Below are 22,669 nucleotides of genomic sequence, written 5' to 3' on the forward strand. Positions count from 1 at the left end.
GACCGTCGCTCTACCGACCAGCCAAAGTGGTTGGACAGAGAGAGAGAGAAGTTGAAGGAGATATCTTGTTTATTGTTATCTTTAACTGTTGTTTTGTGTGGGAAAAGATATCTTGTCAAATGTTAAATATGAAGACTCTCTCTCTCTCTCTCTCTCTCTCTCTCTCTCTCTCTCTCTCTCTCTCTCTCTCTCTCTCTCTCTCTCTCTCTCTCTCTCTCTCTCTCTCTCTCACGTGAAAAATCACGTTTTCTACGCATCAGCCTCGATGGGTTAGGTGGGTTGCTGGGGTTGTGCACGCTTCTGATCAGGCAAAACAGTCGCATTTTGCACGTTTTTGGAAACAGAGAAAACGGGCTGTGAATTACCAATTGTTTAGTAATGAACATAATTGTGTTAATTAATAATTTATGTTAATTGGGCCAATTGGGTCATTTCCTGTATGAGTTCGCATAGGCCTAATGTATATTTTTTTTAGGTTAAATGGGTTATGGGTATTCAGTCGTAGTCATGTGTATGTTGTATATGTATAGTCACGTGTATATTGTATATGTGTAGGTATGTGTATATTGTGTATGTGTAGGCCTATTGTATATATTTTTGAGGTTAAATGGGTTATGGGTATACAGTCGTGGTTGTTATGTTGTATATGTATAGTCATGTGTATGTTGTATATGTGTGTAGGTATGTGTATATTGTATATGTGTAGTTATGTATATATATATTGTTTCATGCGTATTATGTATTATGGTCATTATAGTTTGTATGTATGCTCTTTTGACGTACTTGATAATACTGTATGGTACTATGTATATAATGTATACTCTTATCACTGTATTTTATGTATACAATGCCACATTATCTCCTGTATACCGTCACTGAATCTTACATACACATCCTCCTGTATATTGTGCTATGTATCTCTCATGTATACTCATGTATAACCTGGTATACACAGAACCCCCACGTGCGGTACACTCCACTGGACCTGGCCCTATACGTGTATAAGACAGGAGACGAAGAGGGAGTCACACTCGCCATTCAGGAGCTGATTGCCGAAGGCTTGGTGAGTATATTGTGCTGCAGAGTGTGTTGAGGCACTCAGGGTGTGTTGAGGCACTCAGGGTGTGTTGAGGCACTCAGGGTGTGTTGAGACACTCAGGGTGTGTTGAGGCACTCAGGGTGTGTTGAGGCACTCAGGGTGTGTTGAGGCACTCAGGGTGTGTTGAGGCACTCAGGGTGTGTTGAGGCACTCAGGGTGTGTTGAGGCACTCAGGGTGTGTTGAGGCACTCAGGGTGTGTTGAGGCACTCAGGGTGTGTTGAGGCACTCAGGGTGTGTTGGGGCACTCAGGGTGTGTTGAGGCACTCAGGGTGTGTTGAGGCACTCAGGGTGTGTTGAGGCACTCAGGGTGTGTTGAGGCACTCAGGGTGTGTTGAGGCACTCAGGGTGTGTTGAGGCACTCAGGGTGTGCTGAGGCACTCAGGGTGTGCTGAGACACTCAGGTGCTGGCTGAGACACTTAGAAACTGGCTGAGACACTCAGGTGCTGGCTGAGACACTCAGGTGCTGGCTAAGACACTCAGAACCTGTCTAAAACACTCAGAAGCTAGCTCAGACACTCAGAACCTGTCTAAGACAGTCAGAAGCTGGCTCAGACACTCAGAAACCAATTGAGACAATCCCCTCCATGTGGAGCTTGTAGGGGGTTCAGAGTCGCTTCCAGACCCCCCTAGAAATCGAGAGATAGTTCTACCAAGCACTAACTGCTAACTACCACCCAACTGCCTTCTCAACTTGGGGTGTCCAGACCCTTAGTTTCTGGAGCCAATTACTGGAGAGGCACGTGAGGTACCCAGGTGAGGCAGAAGTGAGGTAGGTGAGGTACCCAAGTGAGATAAAGGTTCAGAATTCACCTAAGCAAGGGGGGAACAGATGTCGAATTCGACCGAATTCGAACATTCGAATTCGACCGAATTCGAACAGATGACGGGAGGAGAAATAAGCCTATATATAGGCTCAACTACGTCCCCCCCCCCTTTTATCCCAACTATACTGCTTGGTGAACAGAGGCATCAGGTGAAATGAAAAGCACCCTATCCTGAGGTTATCTTGAGATGATTTCGGGGCTTTTTAGTGTCCCCGCGGCCCGGTCCTAGACCAGGCCTCCACCCCCAGGAAGCAGCCCGTGACAGCTGACTAACACCCAGGTACCTATTTACTGCTAGGTAACAGGGGCATTCAGGATGAAAGAAACTTTGCCCATTTGTTTCTGCCTCGTGCGGGAATCGAACCAGCGCCACAGAATTACGAGTCCTGCGCGCTATCCACCAGGCTACGAGGCCCCCCTCGTAGCCCCCTTCGTAGCCTCGGATTCACCCTAAACTGAATCTGTCTTGCCCCCTACGATTGTGAACTCAGAACGAAGACCACTGGGCTGTATAGGACACTTTTTGCGTCAAAATAAAATAATGTAAATTCTAAATTAATTAAATTGTTTAATAAATTACGGCCTCAGTGTAGATGACGGACTCTGGGGTGTCTGTCTGTCTGTCCTTGTGGCTGGGAGGCTGAGAACAAACGGGGCGCTGGTTCGATCCTCGTCTTACTCCATTAATTATCTCATATGCATGACGTTAGTTCGATTCCCGTGTGTACTGACTGAGGTTAATCTACCTACGTTCGGGATCATGGAATAATGTATGAATCATTCTGTAAAATGTATATTTGTACTATTATCATACAGAAAGGTGTATGATGTACCAGATGGGTGTGGTGCCATGTTGTAGTGTGTGTGGTGTCATACTGCAGGATGTATTATTACTACAGGGTGTATCAGCATACTGCAGGGTGTATGACCATACTACAGGGTGAATCATCTTAGAAAAATATGTATATGTTCTCGTTTAAATAATTTTAATTATTGCAAGGGATTGAAATAATTATTTTAATAGACTGAGATTTAGCAACCTCTAAAGGCATTTGCATTTGATTGAGAGAATTAGAAATAATCTGAAACTTGACCACACACACACACACACACACACACACACACACACACACACACACACACACACACACACACACACACACACACACACACACACACACACACACACACTAGTAGCAGTAGTTTCAAAGCGTTATATGACAAAGAGTGCTGGGAAGACGGGACACCACGAGCGTAGCTCTCATCCTGTAACTACACTTAGGTAATTACACACACACACACCTGGAGTGTAAGTAGGATATCTAACAAGCATTCCCCCTTGCCCTTACAGATGACGGCTGACGAGGCCCTGAGCTATCTTCACGATATCAGAGAACACCTAACCTATCTGACCCAACAGGAGGGCCAAGATGACAAGGTGAGTCCCCTTGCTGTTGCTCCTATCCCACCAGGAGGACTGGAAAAGGGCAGCCCTGAAGGCCTTGAAGGCCCTAAGGGACTTGAGGGCCCCTGAGGGCCTAGAGAGCCCCTCAGGGCCTTGAGGACCCTGAGGGCCTGGCTAACGATGGGTGTACTGTTACAGAGGGAGACCTGAGGAGAGGCAATAGGTCCCAGGGGGGCAGGATAGGACGGGACAAGGGATGTCCCAAGGGATAGGATAGGAGAGGAAACTTTTATATATATATATATATATATATATATATATATATATATATATATATATATATATATATATATATATATATATATATATTAGTGATGTTTATTTTCTCATCTCTCAACAAACCAACTTACCCCAAACTTTGTAGCAAGTTTGTGCCTCAATTTTGCCTGAAGTAGAGTTAAAGAAGCAGCAGACATGGGGGAACTTAGCTAGAAACTTGAAGTTCACTTAACGTCATTATAAAAGCTTATATGAGGAGATAGCAGGGGGGGGGGAGGAGGGATTTATAGGAGATAGCAGGGGAGGGGGAGGAGGGATGTATTGGAGGAGATGTGATGGTCATATTGGAGAGGGAGTGAGGCATATATTGGAGGACACAGAGATTAATCCTATAACTCCCGGGTGAAGAAAGGCATCAGGTGAAAGGAAATGTGCCCAACCGGTTCTGTCCCCGCCCGGGGAATTCGTGTTCCCTTGTTGTGAGGCAACGATCACTGTGATGGTGTTGCAGGTGGTTGGGTTGTTAGGGCTGTTAGTGGTGTGGGGGGGGGATGGGTTAGTGGTGTGGAGGGGGTGTGTTAGTGGTGTGTGGGGGGGGGGGGTGTGGCTGACGGGTAGGAGGACCCAGGCTTGGGGAGACTTGTTGACAGCGGCTGACATTCAATGTTCCTCTCATATTTTCCACCCTCAGGATCCTCAGAGCGAATTCAAGGTTCTCGCCAAGAAGAATGGACCGCGTGAGTTTGCGTTTGTTGTTTTGGTATTGATTTGTGTGTGTGGGGGGGGGGGGTGTGAGTGTGTGTGTGTGTGGGGGGGGGTTATGTGTGTGTGTGTGTGGGGGGGGGTGAGGGTGTGAGTGTGTGTGTGTGGGGGGGGATGTGTGTGTGTGTGTGTGTGTGTGTGTGTGTGTGTGTGTGTGTGTGTGTGTTTATACTCACCTATATGTACTTACATCACCCCACTGTGACTCTGAAAGCGGCCATATCCATAATGACGTCAGCACTATACACTACACTGCAAAAGATACACAAATATATATATATGTGTAAAGTATACAAACATTACTAACACTATATGTGTGTTCACTGTCCTTCAACCTGTCCTCAAGGAGGAGAAATTTACATAACTGCGACTACATATTTTGTGCTATTACTGTCCATGGTTAGGTTAGGTTAGGTTAGGTTAGGTTAGGTTTAGGTTAATATCAGTTAAAGTTTGTTTAGGTTTCATAACATTTGGTTACGTTAATACGATTGACGATAAAGTGAAATATGGAATTCGAAAACTATTTGAGTGTGCCCATGAATTCGAGCAACCTAAATTTTTCAAAGAAAAATGTTTTCAGCAACAATTTTTGTATATTTTAAACTAACGAGTTATATTACATTAAAGTTATAACTTGAGAAAAATCTCTGCTTATCCTAGCAGAGGAAGCCTAGTTGTTCAGGATTTTGGTTAAGCTAAACCACAGCATTTTTTTTTTCTTTCTTGCGGAGGGGAAATAGAAAAAAAGGCTATCTTCCCTCCCTCCTTCCCTCCCTCCTTCCCTCCCTTCTTCCCTCACACACTCCTTCTTGACCCATGTTCTCATGAGCCTCGAACAAGGGCCCGGCATTTCCACCCGTTGTTTTTGGGTCAGGAGGAAGTCAACCTCCCACGGGGCTAATTTCCTGGGATTGCTTCCACCATGTAGGGTTTCTCCCGTCAAGGGCGGAGACCACGGCGATGGATTAGATGACACCAGGCTAGAGAATTCCTGCGTTGTTATTGGTGGGAGATAATAGTCGAGAAATAATTCCTGCGCTCTTATTGGTGAGAGGTAAAAATGAAGGAGGAATTCCTGCTTTCTCATTGGTGGGAGGAAAAAGAGATGAAATAATTCCTACGCTCTTATTGGTTGGAGGTCAATTAATAATCTATTAATTTCTACAAATGAAAATGTGTTATATTTAAATACAAAGAATCGCGGGTGTCGAACCGGGGCGTCAATGTATCTGCCAAGCGAGGCTTCGAGGTTAATTATTAACATCTTTATTGACGAAATTAATGCACAATTTTGCCTGCTCTGATTAATTTAATTATGCCTTATTACAGTGGCAATGATGCTTATATTCACTGCCACACAGGTCAGAGAATTATACATAAGACAATAGGTCTAAATTGTAGGCCAAAACTCGTATAATTCACGAGGTTACAATCTAGACCCCAAGGACTGGGACAAGACCCCAGAGACTGCAACAAGACCCCCAAAGATTTGAGCTCGATCCTTGAAAAGACGATTGGAACATTACAGTTGCTCACTCTACAAGAACATCTAAGACGGTACTGTGAAAAGACAGACAGACAGACAGACAGACAGACAGACAGACAGACAGACAGACAGACAGACAAAGAATACCGGAAGGACTGGACACCACGAGCTCAGCCCTCATCTTGTAATTACAATTACGTAATTACACTTAGGTAATTACACTGAGGTAATCACACCTCAATCATCCTGTTAACAGTTCCGTCCTGATCACGCTCCCCCCCTCCCACCCTCCCATGACAGCACTCTCCCTGACTGAGATGAACGTGGGAGATGCTGAGGGGATGCTGAATCCTGAGATGGACTACGAGGGCATCCTGGAGAAGCTGAGAGGAGATGACTACATCTACACTGAGTACTCACTCGAGGAGGTCATCTACCAGCTCGCTAAGATCCTCTTCAAACAGGCAATGCATAGAGGTAAAATGTCGCCCCGAGCTGGGTTCGAATCCTTCGTTAACACATATCAGTAGTCGTATACAACCTTTGTAGCAGGTTTTTAATCCTAAATATATATCTGATTACGTTGTATGTTGGCTTGAAAGGCCTCTCCCCAGACCTGACTGGGAAGGGTTCACCAAGACCTGATGGAATTGGTGGCTGGAAAAGGCCAGCCCTGAGGGACTTGAAGGCCCTGAGGGACTTGAAGGCCGTAAAGGACTTGAGAGCCCCTGAGGGCCTTGAGGACCCTGAGGGCCTGGCTAACGATGGGTGTACTGTTGTTGTTGTTAAAGATTCGCTACCTTGAACTAAAAGATCCAAGTAGCACGGGCTATGGTGAGCCCGTAGTGGAGTTCTTATGGGTGTACTGTTACAGAGGGAGACATGGGGTCGGAGAAGGCCCTGCAGGAGGTGGCGGCGCTGCTAGAGAAGGAGGCGGCCAGAGGAGCCATCACACCCGAAGTAGAGAAGAAGGTTCTCGGTAAGTACCATGCAGCAGCAGCAGGAGAAGGTGAGTGAGAAGGGAAAGGAGAGAGAGAGAGAGAGAGAGAGAGAGAGAGAGAGAGAGAGAGAGAGAGAGAGAGAGAGAGAGAGAGAGGGCACAGGATAAGACGATGGAATGAGAGAGACATAGAGAGAATGAAAGAGACAGAAAGGACAGAGAAGCTAATAAAAATACGAAAGATACTCGGTGAGCGCTGAGCAGAACCAAATTACACGAACCTTCAAACACTTTATTAAGAAACAAATCAAAATAATAAAAACATTTACAGATATTGCAAATTGGTTTTATTAAATACTGATTTGTCTCCCCCTTTCCCCTTCCAGACGTTATGGTGTATTCATTGGTGGACAGCCTCAGCGAAAAGGAACTTCAAACGGCTCCCGGTTCTTTGATTGGTGGATCCAACTTCAAGCTACCCAATAATAGCCCATTTCCCTTAGGAAGCTCGCCCATGATTGGCAGATCAAGTTTCAAACCCACAAGTGAGTTGTTTCAACTCTCAAAGGCAACGACGAAGAGAGAAGCTCCTGAGGAAGAGAAGAAGGAGGAGAAGAAAGACTAGATAAATTGGGAATAAGACGGAAGGAGGAGGAGAAGAGATTGATGGAGTATAAGTAGCGATACACGAGAAGGAGAGCCGGGCTGGTCTCCTTTATACTCCTCCCTCCCTCCATCCATCCCTCCCTCCTTCCATAGATAACTTGATATCCTAGACCTGTATTACGGTACAGGAATGATCAAATCTGTTTATGTTGTGATAGAGGACTCGACATCCCCCATGTTGTTTGTGGGTCACAGCTCTACATATCCTTCATGTGTCACAACTTTACATAATCTTCCTGTGTCACAACTCTACATAATCTTCCTGTGTCGCAGCTCCACATATCCTTCCTGTGTCACAACTCTACATAATCTTCATGTATCACAACTCTACATATTCTTCCTGTGTCACAACTCTACATATCCTCCTTGTGTCCTATTATCAATTACTCCTATCTCCTTTGGATCATTAAAGCCTATGTAATTACTGTATCACCATTATGTGTCCTGCAAGTATTACTAAAACTGTGCTGTGTTCATGCCACCAGCTCCTGTGTCATGTATTACGGTTAACTCTCTGGCTCTCATTATTGTCCTTGTATCATGTGTCTTCTACACTTGTTTAAGAACTTCTCACTTGTGTATATATATATATATATATATATATATATATATATATATATATATATATATATATATATATATATATATATATATATCATAAATACTTATTGTCCTCTACAATGTATTCATGTACAGTAAGAAACTATGCGTATTTATACATATATATACAATATAAATATACAGTATATAGTTATATCAAGAAGATTATGAGAACGACAAATATAATGTATTCATCTAGGATGTTGTAACATACTTCGTTATAACCAAGGTTTGGCTAACTTTTGGGGCTATGTTGAACTGATTTGACCTGGTCCAATTCACTCCCCAAGCATGGTGCAAACCTTTGAACCTCGGCACCAAAGATCAAGATTCTTAGAAACACTTCAAAGTTGTACCTTAAAGAGATTTGAAATATTTTTTACCAAGGGAAGCAGGTCATATTTTGTTTGTTGATGATTTCCAGCACTAGCGTGGAGGTAATTCTGGTGATGGCTCGTTTGTTTTAGTTTTGCAATTATTTTATTTTGATTGTTAATATTTAGTTTGAATAATCCGGACTATATGGAAAATCCCACATCCGGATTAGCCGGCTTTTTACGGGGGAAGTACAAAAAATAACATTCACATTCTTTCTCTACCACAACACATGTAAATTGAATTTTCACACACACTAGAATTAGTTTGTGTGTGGCTGGGTGGGTGGTGAGGTGGTAGGTCAGGGCAGGGCAAGCGGGCAGGTTGAATGGATGACAGGCAGATAGGCTTGATGGTTGGCAGGTGGGTAGGTGGGTGAGGAGGCAAGTTTGGGGGGGTTTGGGTAGGCAGTGAGGCATGTGGGTACAGAGACTGGCGGGCGGGTGACACTATCCCTACCCATACATCCCACACCCTATATTTGCCCTCCCTTAACTCATCACCCTTCAAACCGTTGTCATCACCCAATTTTCCTGTTCCCTCCCCATTCCATACCCCCATCCCTCCGCCCTCCCAGCTCTGTTGGGACAGACAGACTGTCAGGGTGCACAAAGTCTGTGCCACAGACTCCCAGACAAGACAACACTGGATACACAGACAGATAATCACACGTCTCCTCCCTGTGTAGTCGAATTAACAACCAATGCAAATTGGCTCAAATATTATGTTAGGTTATTTAATATTCGTAACTATCCCTCCACGGCAAGAAATAAAAATATATATATGAATAAACAACTCCTGCGTCACGTCCCCCCAGTCTCCATGAGCACCACCAACCACCTTGCTTGCTTGTTAACGCGACAGTCACCTCTGGTTCAGCTCCTCAGTAACACCGGCCACTCCCAGCGGCATCACTCTCTATCTACACCGATAAATGTAGACACCCACATGCCGATACCAACACGACATTCAAAGACCCTCACCAGCCACTCCTGAGACCCTCAGCCACCCAAGCTCCCTCCCTCAAGACCATCCCTGGGGGAACATTGTATCAGAGACGAAACAGCTCCATCCAGTGACTGATTCCTATATAAACTCGAGAGTCCCTGAGTTCTAAGTCTTGAAGGGTATAACGATTTATATCCCATAAATTTAAAAACAGTATTCAATTACTGTAATCTGAGAATCAATTTAACACCATAGACTCGTAACTTGGGTAAGTACATGCTTACGGTAACTAGGTGGAGTCCAGCATGCAAGGACCCAGACCCCAGAATAGTAATCATAAAAGGTGTAATGGTTTACACAGCGTTAAGAATGATGAGTAGTACTAATAATCATCCCTTTTGAACTAAAAAAAAAAGAAATAATGATAACAGCCGCACCAAAGTCCCAGGCCAGTGTATATTATATAATAGATTTCATTATTTGCATAAAACGATAATAAAGAAATCTCTGAGACGGTCCAGGAAAGATATCAAGCTTATTACACAACATACAGAAAAGGGATTCAAATGTCGGTTATATATTTTCTTGTGGGGTAGAGGCTGTGTCCAGATACATGTCCACCACTGCTGCATAATAGTCACTATGACCTCTCACAACACTGTGAGTGATATCACACACGGATCTTGTGTTCAAGAATAATATGTTTATTAGTACGAAAGAGTTTACATAGCCAATATCATCTTCATAGTTTAATGATAGTTATATTCCTCCTTCATAATCAGGTAAGGCATAAATATATAATATGTATTATATATATATATATAATATATACTTTATATATACATACCGAAAATCTGTAAGATTGCACTTTGTGCTACTGAAATTGAAATGTTTTACTAATCCATACTAGTGAATATAAATACATTTTATAAATGTTTGAAGACAATATCGTATTGTACAAGTTACCTCAAGACAACACTGTATCAATAACATTGTTTTTACTCATGATGAACGTGGCAATCTCCATGCACATAGAAAATATAGATCTACAGCAGTCCAGATATAGTACAGAAGTACACAGTCGGCAATTTATCTCGCCCATTATCTACATCATCAGGGTAGCAACTAGTCAATCTGTCATTGTAATAGGCAGTTCAAAAATTGTGTTATGTGTTCCTTTGGTCATTCGATGAATCCAGACCTCTATTTTCTCATAATAAATAATTGACAACCAATTGCTTTTGAATAACCTTTATGCTATACATGTTGACCAAAGCAGACAGTAGAAAGTGAAGGGACGACGACGTTTCGGTCCGTCGTGGACCATTGTCAAGTCGATTGTGAGAATAACAATCGACTTGAGAATGGTCCAGGACGGACTGAAAGGTCGTCGTCCTCTCGCTTTCTAGTGTGTGGTGTGGTCAACATACTTCAGCCACGTTATTGTGACTCCTCGCCTTTTTATGCTATACAGTATACACTATGTGTGTGAGTATATATATAGTGTATATATGTATATACACACATTCCGCCAGTGACGGCAGTTGTGTGTGTGACGGAATGTTGTGTAGAGGTCCGTGAAGTATCTCACCGAGCCTGCGGTAAGTACCTGTGATTACTTGTTTGGCCGCTCTGACGGGACACTTGGATATCCTTATTTCGTTATGTATTTATTGATTTACACTGAAGGGTACAGGAGCGTAAGACGTTTAACTCGTTTGAAAGCTATGAGATAGTTTTCTCTATTACACAACCCGTTGTTATGGCCTATTCGGCTTGCTTTCGCAGAAAACGAGCTATTTGAAGTATTCAATGTGGAAAAGTAAGATATAAAAAGTACTGAAAGGTAAGAGCAAAAGGATTGTATAGGATAACGTGAATTACCGTGCAAAGTTTGGTAACACTAGTCCCCCAAGGCTGTGGCTTGCAACTTTGGCCAGTCACTCTTTCTCAAGCATTACCCAGTCTTCTCTATCTCCTTCTCCTCCTCCCCCCACCCCCAGATTTCCTTGTTCCATCCCTGCTTTCTAACTTTTTCTCTGTTTCTTGCTCCGTGCCCCCATCCCCTCATCCCCCCCCCCCCTCCCAATTTCTTTCGCAAAGTTGGGTGAGGATATTCTACAGTGTGTTAGTGTGTGTGTGGTGTTATGGGTGCGGTGCGCCCCACGGGTGCTGTGGTGCCGGTGCCGAGTCCGGTGTCTGTGGGGCCCCTACCCACTGGTGTGGGCGATTGTGCAGTGATGAGGCATGTGGCGGTACATCCTCCTCCTTAGGTTGCTGTCGCCGTGGATATTGAAGCTTCGGTGGGACGTGGCCCTGTTTTGTCACCGGTGGGTGATGTTGCACGGGGTTGTGGTGCACCCGGAGCGGTGTGTATTTGTGCCATGGGTGTGGAGCCGAATGTGTCGTTGGATGGGGGTCGCCCCTCTCGTTGTCCTTGAGCCTCTGCGGTTCCTGGTCAACCTGGTTCTCAGCTGCAGCGGCGGAAGACGGGCAGGAGTGGTCGTTCGGGGGATTTGGGGCCTTTGGTGCGGAGGTTGGAGTCTGGTGCTGGTGTATGTGATAGTGAGGATATGGTGGTATCAGTAGTGGCCCCATGGGTAGTGGGGGATGGAGGGTGTGTTGTGGAACCCCCTGGTGGTCTCTCAAGTGGCTCGCCTGGGGTGCGGAGCCTGGAGTGGGAGGAGGTGGATCGGGTGAACCGTGGCAGTGATTATCGCGGCCTTGCGGTAATGTTGCCCAAGAAATGTGTCCCTCCCGTCCTTCCCTTGTGGAGAGTGTGCCTTAGTTGGCTGGGGTGCCAGTGGCAGCAGCTGCTGTTGCTTCCCTGGACGAGGGTGTCGGGCAAGCCGGTGTGACGGTATTGTAGTTAGGTAGTTGTTGTGTTTTCCGAAATGGATCCTAAATTGAGGTGTGCTTCAGTGAATGGGAATGGTTTGGGTTCTGTGGCTGGGACTGGTGTCAATGCTGCGTGAGTGGATGTGGCTTTTGTGCAGGAGCACAATATGTGGGAGGTGGAGTTGTCGCAGGTGTTGGTTGAGGGTTTTACGGTGGTGTTGAACCGTTCGCGTGAGGGTACGCTGATGCTGCTATCGAAGTGGGTTCCAATCTTCGTGGTTCTCAGGGAAACGGATGAGAATGGTTGGTTGGTTGCTGTTGGTTTGGGTCTCATTTTTGGGGTCTGAGGTGATCCTTGAATGTGTATGCGCCGTCTGGGGCGGCGCGGAGGCTGGAACGGGAGGTGCTGCATTTTTTGCGGCACATTACGCGGGAGATGATTTCGTGGGGGGGGGGGGGCGGGCCTGTGAATTGTATTACGTCGGCGCGGGATAGCAACAGTGTTCGTCCCGGCAATATTTCGGGGGCTTTGGTTGCTACATTAGAGAGTTGCGGGTGTGTTGCAAGGGTGTCCTTTTGAGTACGCCTTTGCTCTCGGGTTGATGGTTTTTACGTGCCTACTGGGGATGGGTCGGTTTTCTCGTTGCGGACGGTTCCGGTGTGTTTGTCGAAGGATTGCATGGCGGTGTTGCAGGTGGGGAATCGCAGCGAGGTGCGGGTTGGTCGTGGGTGGTGGAAGCTGAATTGTGGGTTGGTGAAGTGGTCGATGTGTGTGGCGAGTTCGAGGCTCGGTGTGCCATCGTGGTCGCTGGGAAGGGATCATTTCGGGGGACATAATGAATTATATGTACCCTGTATCAGCACACATACTACGTACAAGCACATATACCACGTACCAGTACATGTACTCTGCACTCTCACGTGTATTCTGCACCCGACCCTGAAACACCCGATGGGTATTGGATAATATATGTGAAAAATGTAATTACCAAGGCAATCAAAATATTATAGAGTTCATACATTTTGGGAATTGTCAGTAAATGGGCCTTGTGGAATACAGAGGATGGGACAGAGACGTTGTGGAACTGAGCCGAGTGTTGCAAATTTAGGTAAATTATTTGGTCGTAAGGCTGGGTGAGATTATCATGGGTGATTGCCTCTGAAGAGCCTGAGCGCAGCAATATTCCGAGAATGTCCAGAAAATGTAGTTGACTTGAGGCAACGTTAAATAATAACTAACAATAAATATTAAATAATAAATATAGTTGACGTATGGTATACATAGCTACCACGTATGGGTGTTTATTTTAGTATTGTTGATGATTTTAAGGTTTAATAACTAAGATTGTAGTGAAGTGGTCAGCGAAAATGATATCTGTTGGCTGATAAATGGTGTGTTTAGTGAAATAGTTTACTCTCGACTGGAAAAAGAGTGGGAAAGAAGTTATAATGTTTGCAATGTGTGTCCGCAAATGTTTCAACCCATGAATAACACCATTATGCTATAGTTGATTTGGTAAAGGTTTGCAATTAAGAGAAACCCTGGTGTTTGTCATGAAATGATAATAACCACTGAAAAGTCATTACATATAATAATGATGCGTTCGGTAAAGAAGATTATATATAATAGTGTATCCTTTGAAAATGTTAGAGAATGGGTTGTCGGAACGGGAAGAGAAACGATGTGACGTTGGAATATCTCGGAGTGCACTACTGCACACCATGTAGAAAAAGGGTGTACAACCAGTGAGACGATGTTTATGTGGTGCACTACAACCCAAAACGGAAAGGTATGTGGTCTAAGAGTAGTGTTGGATGGTTATGGGGTCCAGTATTGGCCACAGGATGGGTATAGGGATCACTACCACCCACAGGATGGGTATGTGGTCCATTACCACTCCTAGGATGGGTATGGGGTGCACCAGCGCACAGATATAGGCGGTAGTGGACTCCATACTTATCCTTTGTGTGGTAGTGGAAGCCATACCCATCGTGTGGGCGGCATACTCATCCTATGGGTGGTAGTGGACCCCAATTGACACGCTACCGGTGGTAGTGGGCCGGATACCCATCCGATGGGTGTTAGTGGAGCGCATATACATGGAGTGAGTAGTTGTGAAGCCTATATCCATTCTCAGGATACAGTGGCAGTGTTGAAGGTAGCACTGTTGAGTGTGCAGGTTCGCAAGTAGGAAGGCTTGAGAGGGAAGAGCGACGAGAGGCATCAACATGAGAGGGTGGTGTCACGTGAGAGACTTGAGGTGGTGAGAGGCAATGTCGTGTTATGTTGTCGTTGTAGATGTTCCTTAGTACACGTAGACGGTCTTAGTTGCGTTCCTTACTGTGTGGCTGTGAAGGTGTGAGGAGGAGGAGTTTACGATAAGAGAGTTATAAGGTTATGAAATTGATGGTTAACATAGGTGCTGTATTAGGCAGAAGTGAAGAGGTTGGTGGTGTAGAGTTGGTGTAGGAAGGAGGTGGGAAGCGGGTGACGTTGTACAAGACTCGTTTTGAGAGTTATACTCGAGCAGCAGCAGCAGCCGCTCGAGGAGTAGTACCTTGGAGAGACGGAGACAGGATGTTAGGTAAGTGTAGTTGATTTGTTATGTTTCATTTTCCACTACCCATGTTGTTGGGGGTAGTGGAAAATGTTATAGAAGCACATAATGGGCTGAGGGAGTGAAGCCCAGAAATGATATAGGTAAGCAAGTTACAATGTTGATGAGGTAGTTAAGAAATTGAAAGGACAATGTGACGTCATGAATGGGTTGAAGATGGTCCTCAAGTACAGTTTATAAAATAAGGAAGTGACATGTGGAGAGGTAGTGTTAGAAATGATAAGTTTGTTGTGCACACAGCCCCCCCATCCAGTGGGGAGGTTTGGATAGGTTACAATCACTTAATTACTACTTAGAGTAAGTAAAGTTTGGATATTTTAATAAGAAATTGATTAGGAGATGATTTAGAATGAGATATTGACACATCTCTTGAAGGGTTGTTATAGAATTGTGTCCAAATTGAGGTATGTTTTGACACTCCATCATATAATGATGTTGGTGTTTGTTATGTGTATAAGAAAGGACATAGAAACATAGTTTGTGAATGTGTGGTGCATTGAGTATGTGAAGCGTGGATTGGAGACGTGGATCTATGAGTGGGATTGGTGGGTTATAAATAGGATGTGTCTTGTATATGGCAATAGGCCTTGTGCAGTTACCTTTGTTGTGATGTTGTTATAATAGAAGTGAGATGGTTTGATGCATAGGTTAGACATATATATGAATGTGATTGGTTTGATATGTTATGTAGGACTTGATTTATACATAAGAAGGTAGAGTGGGTTTATGATAGTAGAGAGAATTAAATTTTGACATTGTTGTAAAGCGACGATGACACATAGCGTTTCGGGCAGCGTATCGTTTGTGATATAAATAGGTAGCTCATATGGGGCAATTTACTGCGTATTGATGGGCGTGCCACCCTTTGAGTGGCTTAATATTTATGAATCAATGTATGGGCCAATAGGCAATGTGTAGTTAGGTTAATTTGTAATTAGGATTGTTTTTAATGAACAATATGACATTAGTATGTTCATAAATAAGAATCAGAAACGAGCATCATTTGAAACGTGTTGATGACTGCATATAACAAAGAACAATTGGATAGGAATGGCAGAAATATATAAAGATAAGTGGTGAAGTTGTGTTTGCAAGAATATGTAGTTTGAATCCGGCATGAGAGGGGTTTAAATACATGAGGAGAAGGGGAATACATGCAGGGGTCGGTGACAAAGACGCAATGATGATATTTAACATGGCGTTCGTTGGAAATAGGTGTGTTTTCAGATATAAATAATGTTATATATTAGTATAGTGTGCATGTAGAGGGAATGGGTAGGTTTAGTTTGCGAATAATCGTAATGAACCCGTGCTTCGATCAGGTCCCGTTCCATGTAGCCGGTGACTCCTTCATCACTTGTAAGCTTGTGTATATTCATAATGTGAAAATGTAAATAAATATTCATATTGTGGAATAATGTAGATATTTCGATAGTTGTTGTGTTGACGTCGTTGAATCATTGATAGTGTTTGGTTTGAAGGAAAATGGTGTGGAATGAGTTGTTGGCGAAGTGTTTGAAAATCATCAGTTTTGAGTCGAATGTACCTTCTTGTATATAAATAAAAGACTGAAAATAATAGATTTGCATAGAAATGTTTATTTGCAGGCTGTATTAATGAACATTTAATGTATATTTATAAGGAGGGGGAGCGGAATATAGTGAAGAAATAGTTATAAGTATCGTGTTGTTGTTAATGTAGGGGATGGGTAGTAAAGTGAGTAGAAATGTTGAGCAAGCAGCATGGATAGTTGTTGTGCTAAATAAAGTGTATGACCAAAGTAAAGTGAGTGTGTGAAAAGCGGGTTAACCATTGATTGTATATAATTGAGTATGACTAAATAAATGGCATGACTTAGTGTGGTATGGAATTAGATGGAGGCGACCAATGAGAGTAGAGATAGAGAATGTGACGTCAGTTGAAAGAGGTCAATGTGATTGGCTGTTGAGTCGAGTTGGTGGATGAGGCGCAGCGGAGCGTTATTTTGGCCCTAGAAACATGGGAGTACGGTAGTATAGGGAGGCGGTGTTAGTGGTGTGTTGCTCTATGTCTGTAATGTTGGTGGGCCGCTGGGGCCAACACACCCCTAGGTTACTGCGTGTTTATACTCTGTTAAAATGTTATCTAGGTGCCAAAAAAAAAGTGTATACCCCGTGTTGTGGGTATTTACGCTGAGACTATTTTAGTCCTGAAAAGTATTCAGTCCTAAAATAGAGAAAAAAAAAAAAAAAAAAAAAATAATTTAGGTATTGCATTGTGACTAACAATAATTTTTGTTTCAGGAGTGGAGAGTCGATGAAGTATGATTGAAGATGTGGATATTGAGAGTCGTGAAGTGACTTGTGGTTAGCGTACTGTCGGAGACGTGGTCTTCATAAACGTTGTTGTTGTGGGGGACGTCGATGATGGAATCTGCGAAGCTGTCGAGTGAGAATAGTTTAATGTCAGTAGTAGAGTATTGACATAAAATGTGTTGTCAAATATGGTAATGAAAGTGATATTAAATAGGTGAAATTGAATAAGAAGGTATTAAAAAAAAAAAAAATTGTTTGAATGGTTGCATTAGTTGTGATTTAAAAGGTAAATGAAGTTAAAGAAATGGACAGGTAGTTTAGGATGAAAGAATTTGTTGGGGTAGTTAAAGTATAAGAGTAGAGGTAAATAGGTTTAGTATGTTTTGTTGATAAAAGAAGCTGTATGTAAAGTGAGTTGTTAGTCAACATGTGGGTGACGTTGAGAGGGTTAAAATAGGGTAACAAAATGAAATTGGTTGTTAGGAGTATTAGAGACGAAATTGTAACGGTAGTATGAGTTATGATATAGGGTTGATGAAGTAACTTGTCCGTTGTTGGAACAGGTGGGCGTCAGGTTGAAAATGTTGTGAATAGTGTAAATATGGGCAGTACGTTGATTGGTAGGGAAGAAGCACAAGTGAACTGTGTAGGTTGTAATGAAGGTGATGAGTGTATGTTAATGCAGATGTTGGCGAGAGTATTAATTGAATGTTGTATACAAGACACTTGAAAGAGAAATTGACATTACGTAGATGTGTGTTGGTTAAGAGAATTGATTGTACATGATAGGTTTGATGTGTAGTACGTTGGTTAGGGTAGTTGTGAGTTCGCATGTGGGGGCACGTCTAGTTAGGTATTATTGATATGTTTAAGACGTGATTGGAGGTTAGGGGGAAGGTAAATATCATGAGTCCACGTGAAAGTAGTTATTTGATGTATACACTATAGGTAGTTGTGAAGTGTTATATAATAAAAGGGTGGAAGGAATATTGGTGTAAGACAGTCTAGTACTACAGTAATTGTCGAGTTGGTAAGGTTTTTTGATTGAATAGTATTTAGTTGACGTTTTTGGTGAATGAGGGGAAAAAAAAAGTGAGCTTTAAATAGACATGTAGGGTAAATAGTTTGATGTTAGAGAAATTGAGCGAATGTGGTATTACTAAGAATGTAATATTGTGAGCATGTACATTAATAATTTTCGGTAAATGTTTTAAGAATTGTTCGTAAAGTCAGAGGGTACATAAGGCAAGTGCCCATGGGTTATTGCAGGATGGAGCATGTATTTTGTGGTACGTAGGTTAAAGTGAGTATTGTTTTTGGAATCAGTATGCAACATTATTCATGTTTAAGATTGAGCGAGCTTGGACATTAGTTGTGAGTCAGTAATGTTATATTTCGGGGAGGCTTGATAAATGAGTACATAGTGAGGTCGCCGAAGAAAGAACGGTGGGAAATGTAGAATGAATTTGTGGTCCATAATGATCGTGGTATGAGTGAGGTTGTGTTGCGAAACGGTAAGACTAAATAGATGGATAGCGCGTAAAGAGTTGAATGGTATTTTATAAGTTGTGGATAGTAATAAAGGTAATATAAATTTAATAGTATTAATGATCCTTATTAAGAAGGGTAATTGTATTGGCAAATACGTAAAGTATATGAAGATGAAATGAGTAGACGGGCATCCGGCCTATACTCTACATGTAAAGGTGTCTGAAAGGTTGTTTATTGACCTAATTAGAATGTTGCGATCTCGGAGAGGAATATCAATGTGATGGACCGGGCGTTAAAGTGCACAGGACTGTGCAACGGGAAAAATAACGTTGAGGCTCATGTATAGAAATTGATGTGAAATCGGTGGTAGGTATGCACCTATGAAGGTTTTTTGTAACAAGCTGTATGCAAGTACTTTTTTATTGTCAATACACATTCATAAAGGCACAGATATTTAATTCGATAGTGAACATAGACTCCAATACCATTACATTCTATGTATATTCCAGAGGAATTATATGCTTTATTCACGTAAATAGTTGCAATAGTGTACTGTATTCATGGAGACGTTTGTCCGTCCATGTAAATATGAAATTATGTGGAAGCCGCCTTTAAACATGTGTAGTAGTGTCCAGGAAAGAATTGGCTACACAGGTCAACCTTGAAACTGACATTTGCGGAGTCTCGATATCAGAGACTATTTCTATGCAAGGGCAGTACGACTTGCTGCAGCTCAGTCTGTAAAGACACATTGACATCAGATAACAGCTAGTCTAAACGACCAAGCAGAAATATTAGATGCCAATGTTTCGTGTCGATATCATATCGTAAGCCAGCAGTACAAATTGAGAGGGAACATCACGAAGCACATTCCGGGTTCACGGCGACTAGCGCAGAATGGGCTCTGCGAAATGTACCGACGAAGTCGCACTCACGCTACATGGTTGCCCGGCTTATATTTATCTGGGCCCCTTATTGGATGGAAAGTCAATATGTAGATTTTGTGTAAACCACTGCTCACTATTTGTTCGTGCACCTTGACCATCCAGCCTCTCAATGAGTTGCTTTCATTTCACTATGCATCATGGATGTGTTTATGTAGAATGTCACATTCGTTCTGAATACTTGTATGTACACACAAGACAGTAATCCCAGATACGACAATAAGGATACGGGTTTCAGAGCACGTGGTTGTCTGTTACAAGAAGGAATGACATTACGAGAGAACACGATCATTACACCATAGCTCCGCTTACAGATGTTAGTATACATAATTGCGATGCGATCAGGAATGAAACCGAGTAGCCAACACCTGTGAAGACGGAGTGAGAGGAAATCACACCTCCCTCTTTTGTCGGTTAACAGAACCGCAGGTGAGTACAGTAGAAGCATACCAACCATAATCGAATATAGACCTCCAGATTCACCATCTGTCATGCGGAAACCAAATTGACAAGGGGGTTTGCAGGGCCAGTCCTCAGGGACTCCCACATCCGATTATACTGAGATGTGCTCGGAGGGGGATGGTATTCATTATATGCTTCGCCATCAGAGCAGAACGAAGTTCAGAGAGAAGGATCATTATAGGAAGATGAGTGCAGACATCTAAAGGCCGAGACTCAATACAGTTTCCTTCATCGACGTAATTGGTGAGACATAACAAGGCCAACATTCACGTTTAGCCGCACTCGCTTTCCGCAAGAAAACATCATCGGTCGTCTGCCTACGCGGCTCCACGCTTAAAGCTACCATTCACCCCGAGAGCAGCAGCTATGAGGGGGGGTAACTACGGTCCAGTCTGCCACCTAGGGAAGCGCGAAATGATCACTCCCATGGAGGTCATCAAGAACCTGCCACGTGAAATCTGAGCAGAGAGAAGGATCAAGACAAGAAAGGGTGCGAGTCGAAACGAAATGAGTGGGCTCTTCTGAAGAGGAAACGGCTCAAGGAGGCGACACCGGATATTCGTCACAAGTCACCCAGGAGCCGAGTCTAGGGGAAGTGATAGTTTGTTCCATATCCCCACAAAGATACGAGCAGCAGAACAATGATGGTGAGGCGAAGGAACATCTGCACGAATCAAGACAGAAGGCCACCAAGGGGGGAATAGCCACGAAAACGACCAAGCATTGGCTCCTGGAGACACAAAGGGGGCAATCTGAGAACCTGGAGTTCGAGGAAATTGGCGTAATAACCTCGAACGTTCCATTCAAGAATGGACAACGACGTGAAGAGTACAAGGAAGAAACACAGGCGAAAGACCACGTGTGGAGGAGACGAGGAACAGGTAGCGCGCAACCACGCCAGAAGTAGGAGCTAAGGAAGAAAGCGAAGCCAGGCTTACGCGTCTGACTTAGAGAGACCGGTGTCCCAGCACCTACGTACCGTGCAACGGATTCCAGTGTCTCAACAGGAGAAGCCGAACGAGAGCACACACGACGGCCGTTAGGAGAACGATGGACAGGCGGCGAGAGACGAGGAAGGAGACACGACAGACCGGGATCCTTCGGGAGAAGGCCTGGAACGGTTGTGAGTCTGAGGAAGGCGGGAAGGACGAGGCGAGGAAGAGCGCAACACGCGAGCATAAGGCGGGAGCCGGCGAACCTGGCGCCTCGTCTCAGCAAAAGATAAACGCTCCCGGTGCTTCAAGTTGAGGACGGCTGCCTCAAGCCTGTAATGGACACACGCACGGGAGAAGGTAGGATGGGCCTCACCGCAGTTGAGGCAACGAGCCTGGGGAGAAGTGCACTCAGACTTGGTGACCTTCGCCACCACACAAAGGGGCAGAGAGACAGTCCCGGAGGGCACCATGCCCAAACCTCCAGCACCTGTTGCAGAGCCGAGGAGAAGGAATGTACCTGGACAGAGCACCCGGCACCAGCAAGAATGACAGAGGGTGGAAGGGTCCTAACATCAAAGGTAATCTTCACAACCCGGAGGGGTTGACGGCGACTACCACGAGGGGGACGAGTAAACGTGTCCACCAGAATAAAATGGCCCTGGGCAGCGAGGATATGTCGAATATCGTCGTGGCAGTCGCGCAGGTCCCGAACACCGGTCGCAACATGGGGCGGGAGCAAAATAGTGCCAACACTGGCATTCAACTGAACGTTCTTCGAGACTCGAACGGGGGGGGGGGGGTGGGTCTCGCCAAGGCGGGAAGCAGCATCCTGAGAAGGAGCAGCAACGACACGAGTGGGGTTAAAAGTAATGGAGGCATCCACGGAATCAATGAGATGTCGATGAAGGGAGAAAGCGTCAGGAGGCGCAGAATCAAAATATTTGGCCCACGAACCGGGACCAAACAAGGCCTGATAGGTAGCAGAACTGGAAGGAATCGAGCGAGGGCGGCGGTGAGAACCCCCAGAGAGAGGGGTTAAAAGGCGCAGTAGTAACAACTAGAGAAGGAGCCGAGGTAGTCACCACAGAGGAGGGAGGGGAGCCAGGGGAAGGAGTCAGAGAGGGGCTTGGTCGCCCGCCAGAAGAAGCCGAAACTGGGGTTACCATCTTGACGAAATTACGAATGTACACCCAACAAGAAGCTACCGCCGATCTTGTCGGGGCCTCCTAGGGGTGCGTCGTGAGTATACGCCACCTTAAGAAACCTACAGTCCGTCGAGATCGGGTTCAGTGACGAAGTGGGGATTGACAATAAAAGGTTCCCCTCGCTCGAGACGTCGGGTACTACAGTTCTACGGGTGCAAGATTATGCCTCCTCGAGCACCCGCCCGTCAAAATACAACAAGTCCAAAGAAATAATCCAAAACAAGCAAAAGGTCGGCAGGAAACAACAAGCAGATAGGAGAAGAGGGGGGGGGGGGGGGGGAGAAAAGCGATCCGGCACAATTGCAGAACACAGCAGCACGAGTGCAAGGCCAGAGGACTGCCCAACGCAGCATCACACTCCGGCAGCCGTCCACCAAGCCCCCTCACGACGCCAACGGGCCGGAAGGGGAGGGTGTACATGCAAGTATTGAAACATTTGCTACGCTGGAGATTCAACTTAGGGGTTCTGCCATTTAACTATTATTTAGTCTCA

The 22,669-nt window shown here is 44.4% G+C and overlaps 1 protein-coding gene and 1 long non-coding RNA gene across 2 annotated transcripts in view; both read left to right on the plus strand.

The window, feature by feature from the left end:
• LOC123772780 (uncharacterized) overlaps positions 1-10,624 on the plus strand; it is an 80,110-nt gene extending 69,486 nt beyond the window's left edge. The window contains exons 6-11 of the mRNA XM_069333489.1: positions 956-1,063; positions 3,277-3,363; positions 4,301-4,346; positions 6,161-6,337; positions 6,735-6,839; positions 7,187-10,624. Of these exons, the coding sequence (XP_069189590.1) occupies positions 956-1,063; positions 3,277-3,363; positions 4,301-4,346; positions 6,161-6,337; positions 6,735-6,839; positions 7,187-7,425 (762 nt within the window). The 3' untranslated portion in view covers positions 7,426-10,624. The remainder of the gene's footprint in view (positions 1-955; positions 1,064-3,276; positions 3,364-4,300; positions 4,347-6,160; positions 6,338-6,734; positions 6,840-7,186) is intronic.
• Positions 10,625-13,911: 3,287 nt separating this feature from the next.
• Positions 13,912-18,732, plus strand: LOC138369802 (uncharacterized). Its single transcript, XR_011229979.1, has 2 exons — positions 13,912-14,017; positions 17,128-18,732. It is a non-coding gene; the product is annotated as an uncharacterized lncRNA (long non-coding RNA).
• Positions 18,733-22,669: the final 3,937 nt, after the last annotated feature.

The sequence above is a fragment of the Procambarus clarkii genome, chromosome 4 (assembly GCF_040958095.1).
Source record: "Procambarus clarkii isolate CNS0578487 chromosome 4, FALCON_Pclarkii_2.0, whole genome shotgun sequence".
NCBI lineage: Eukaryota > Metazoa > Arthropoda > Malacostraca > Decapoda > Cambaridae > Procambarus > Procambarus clarkii.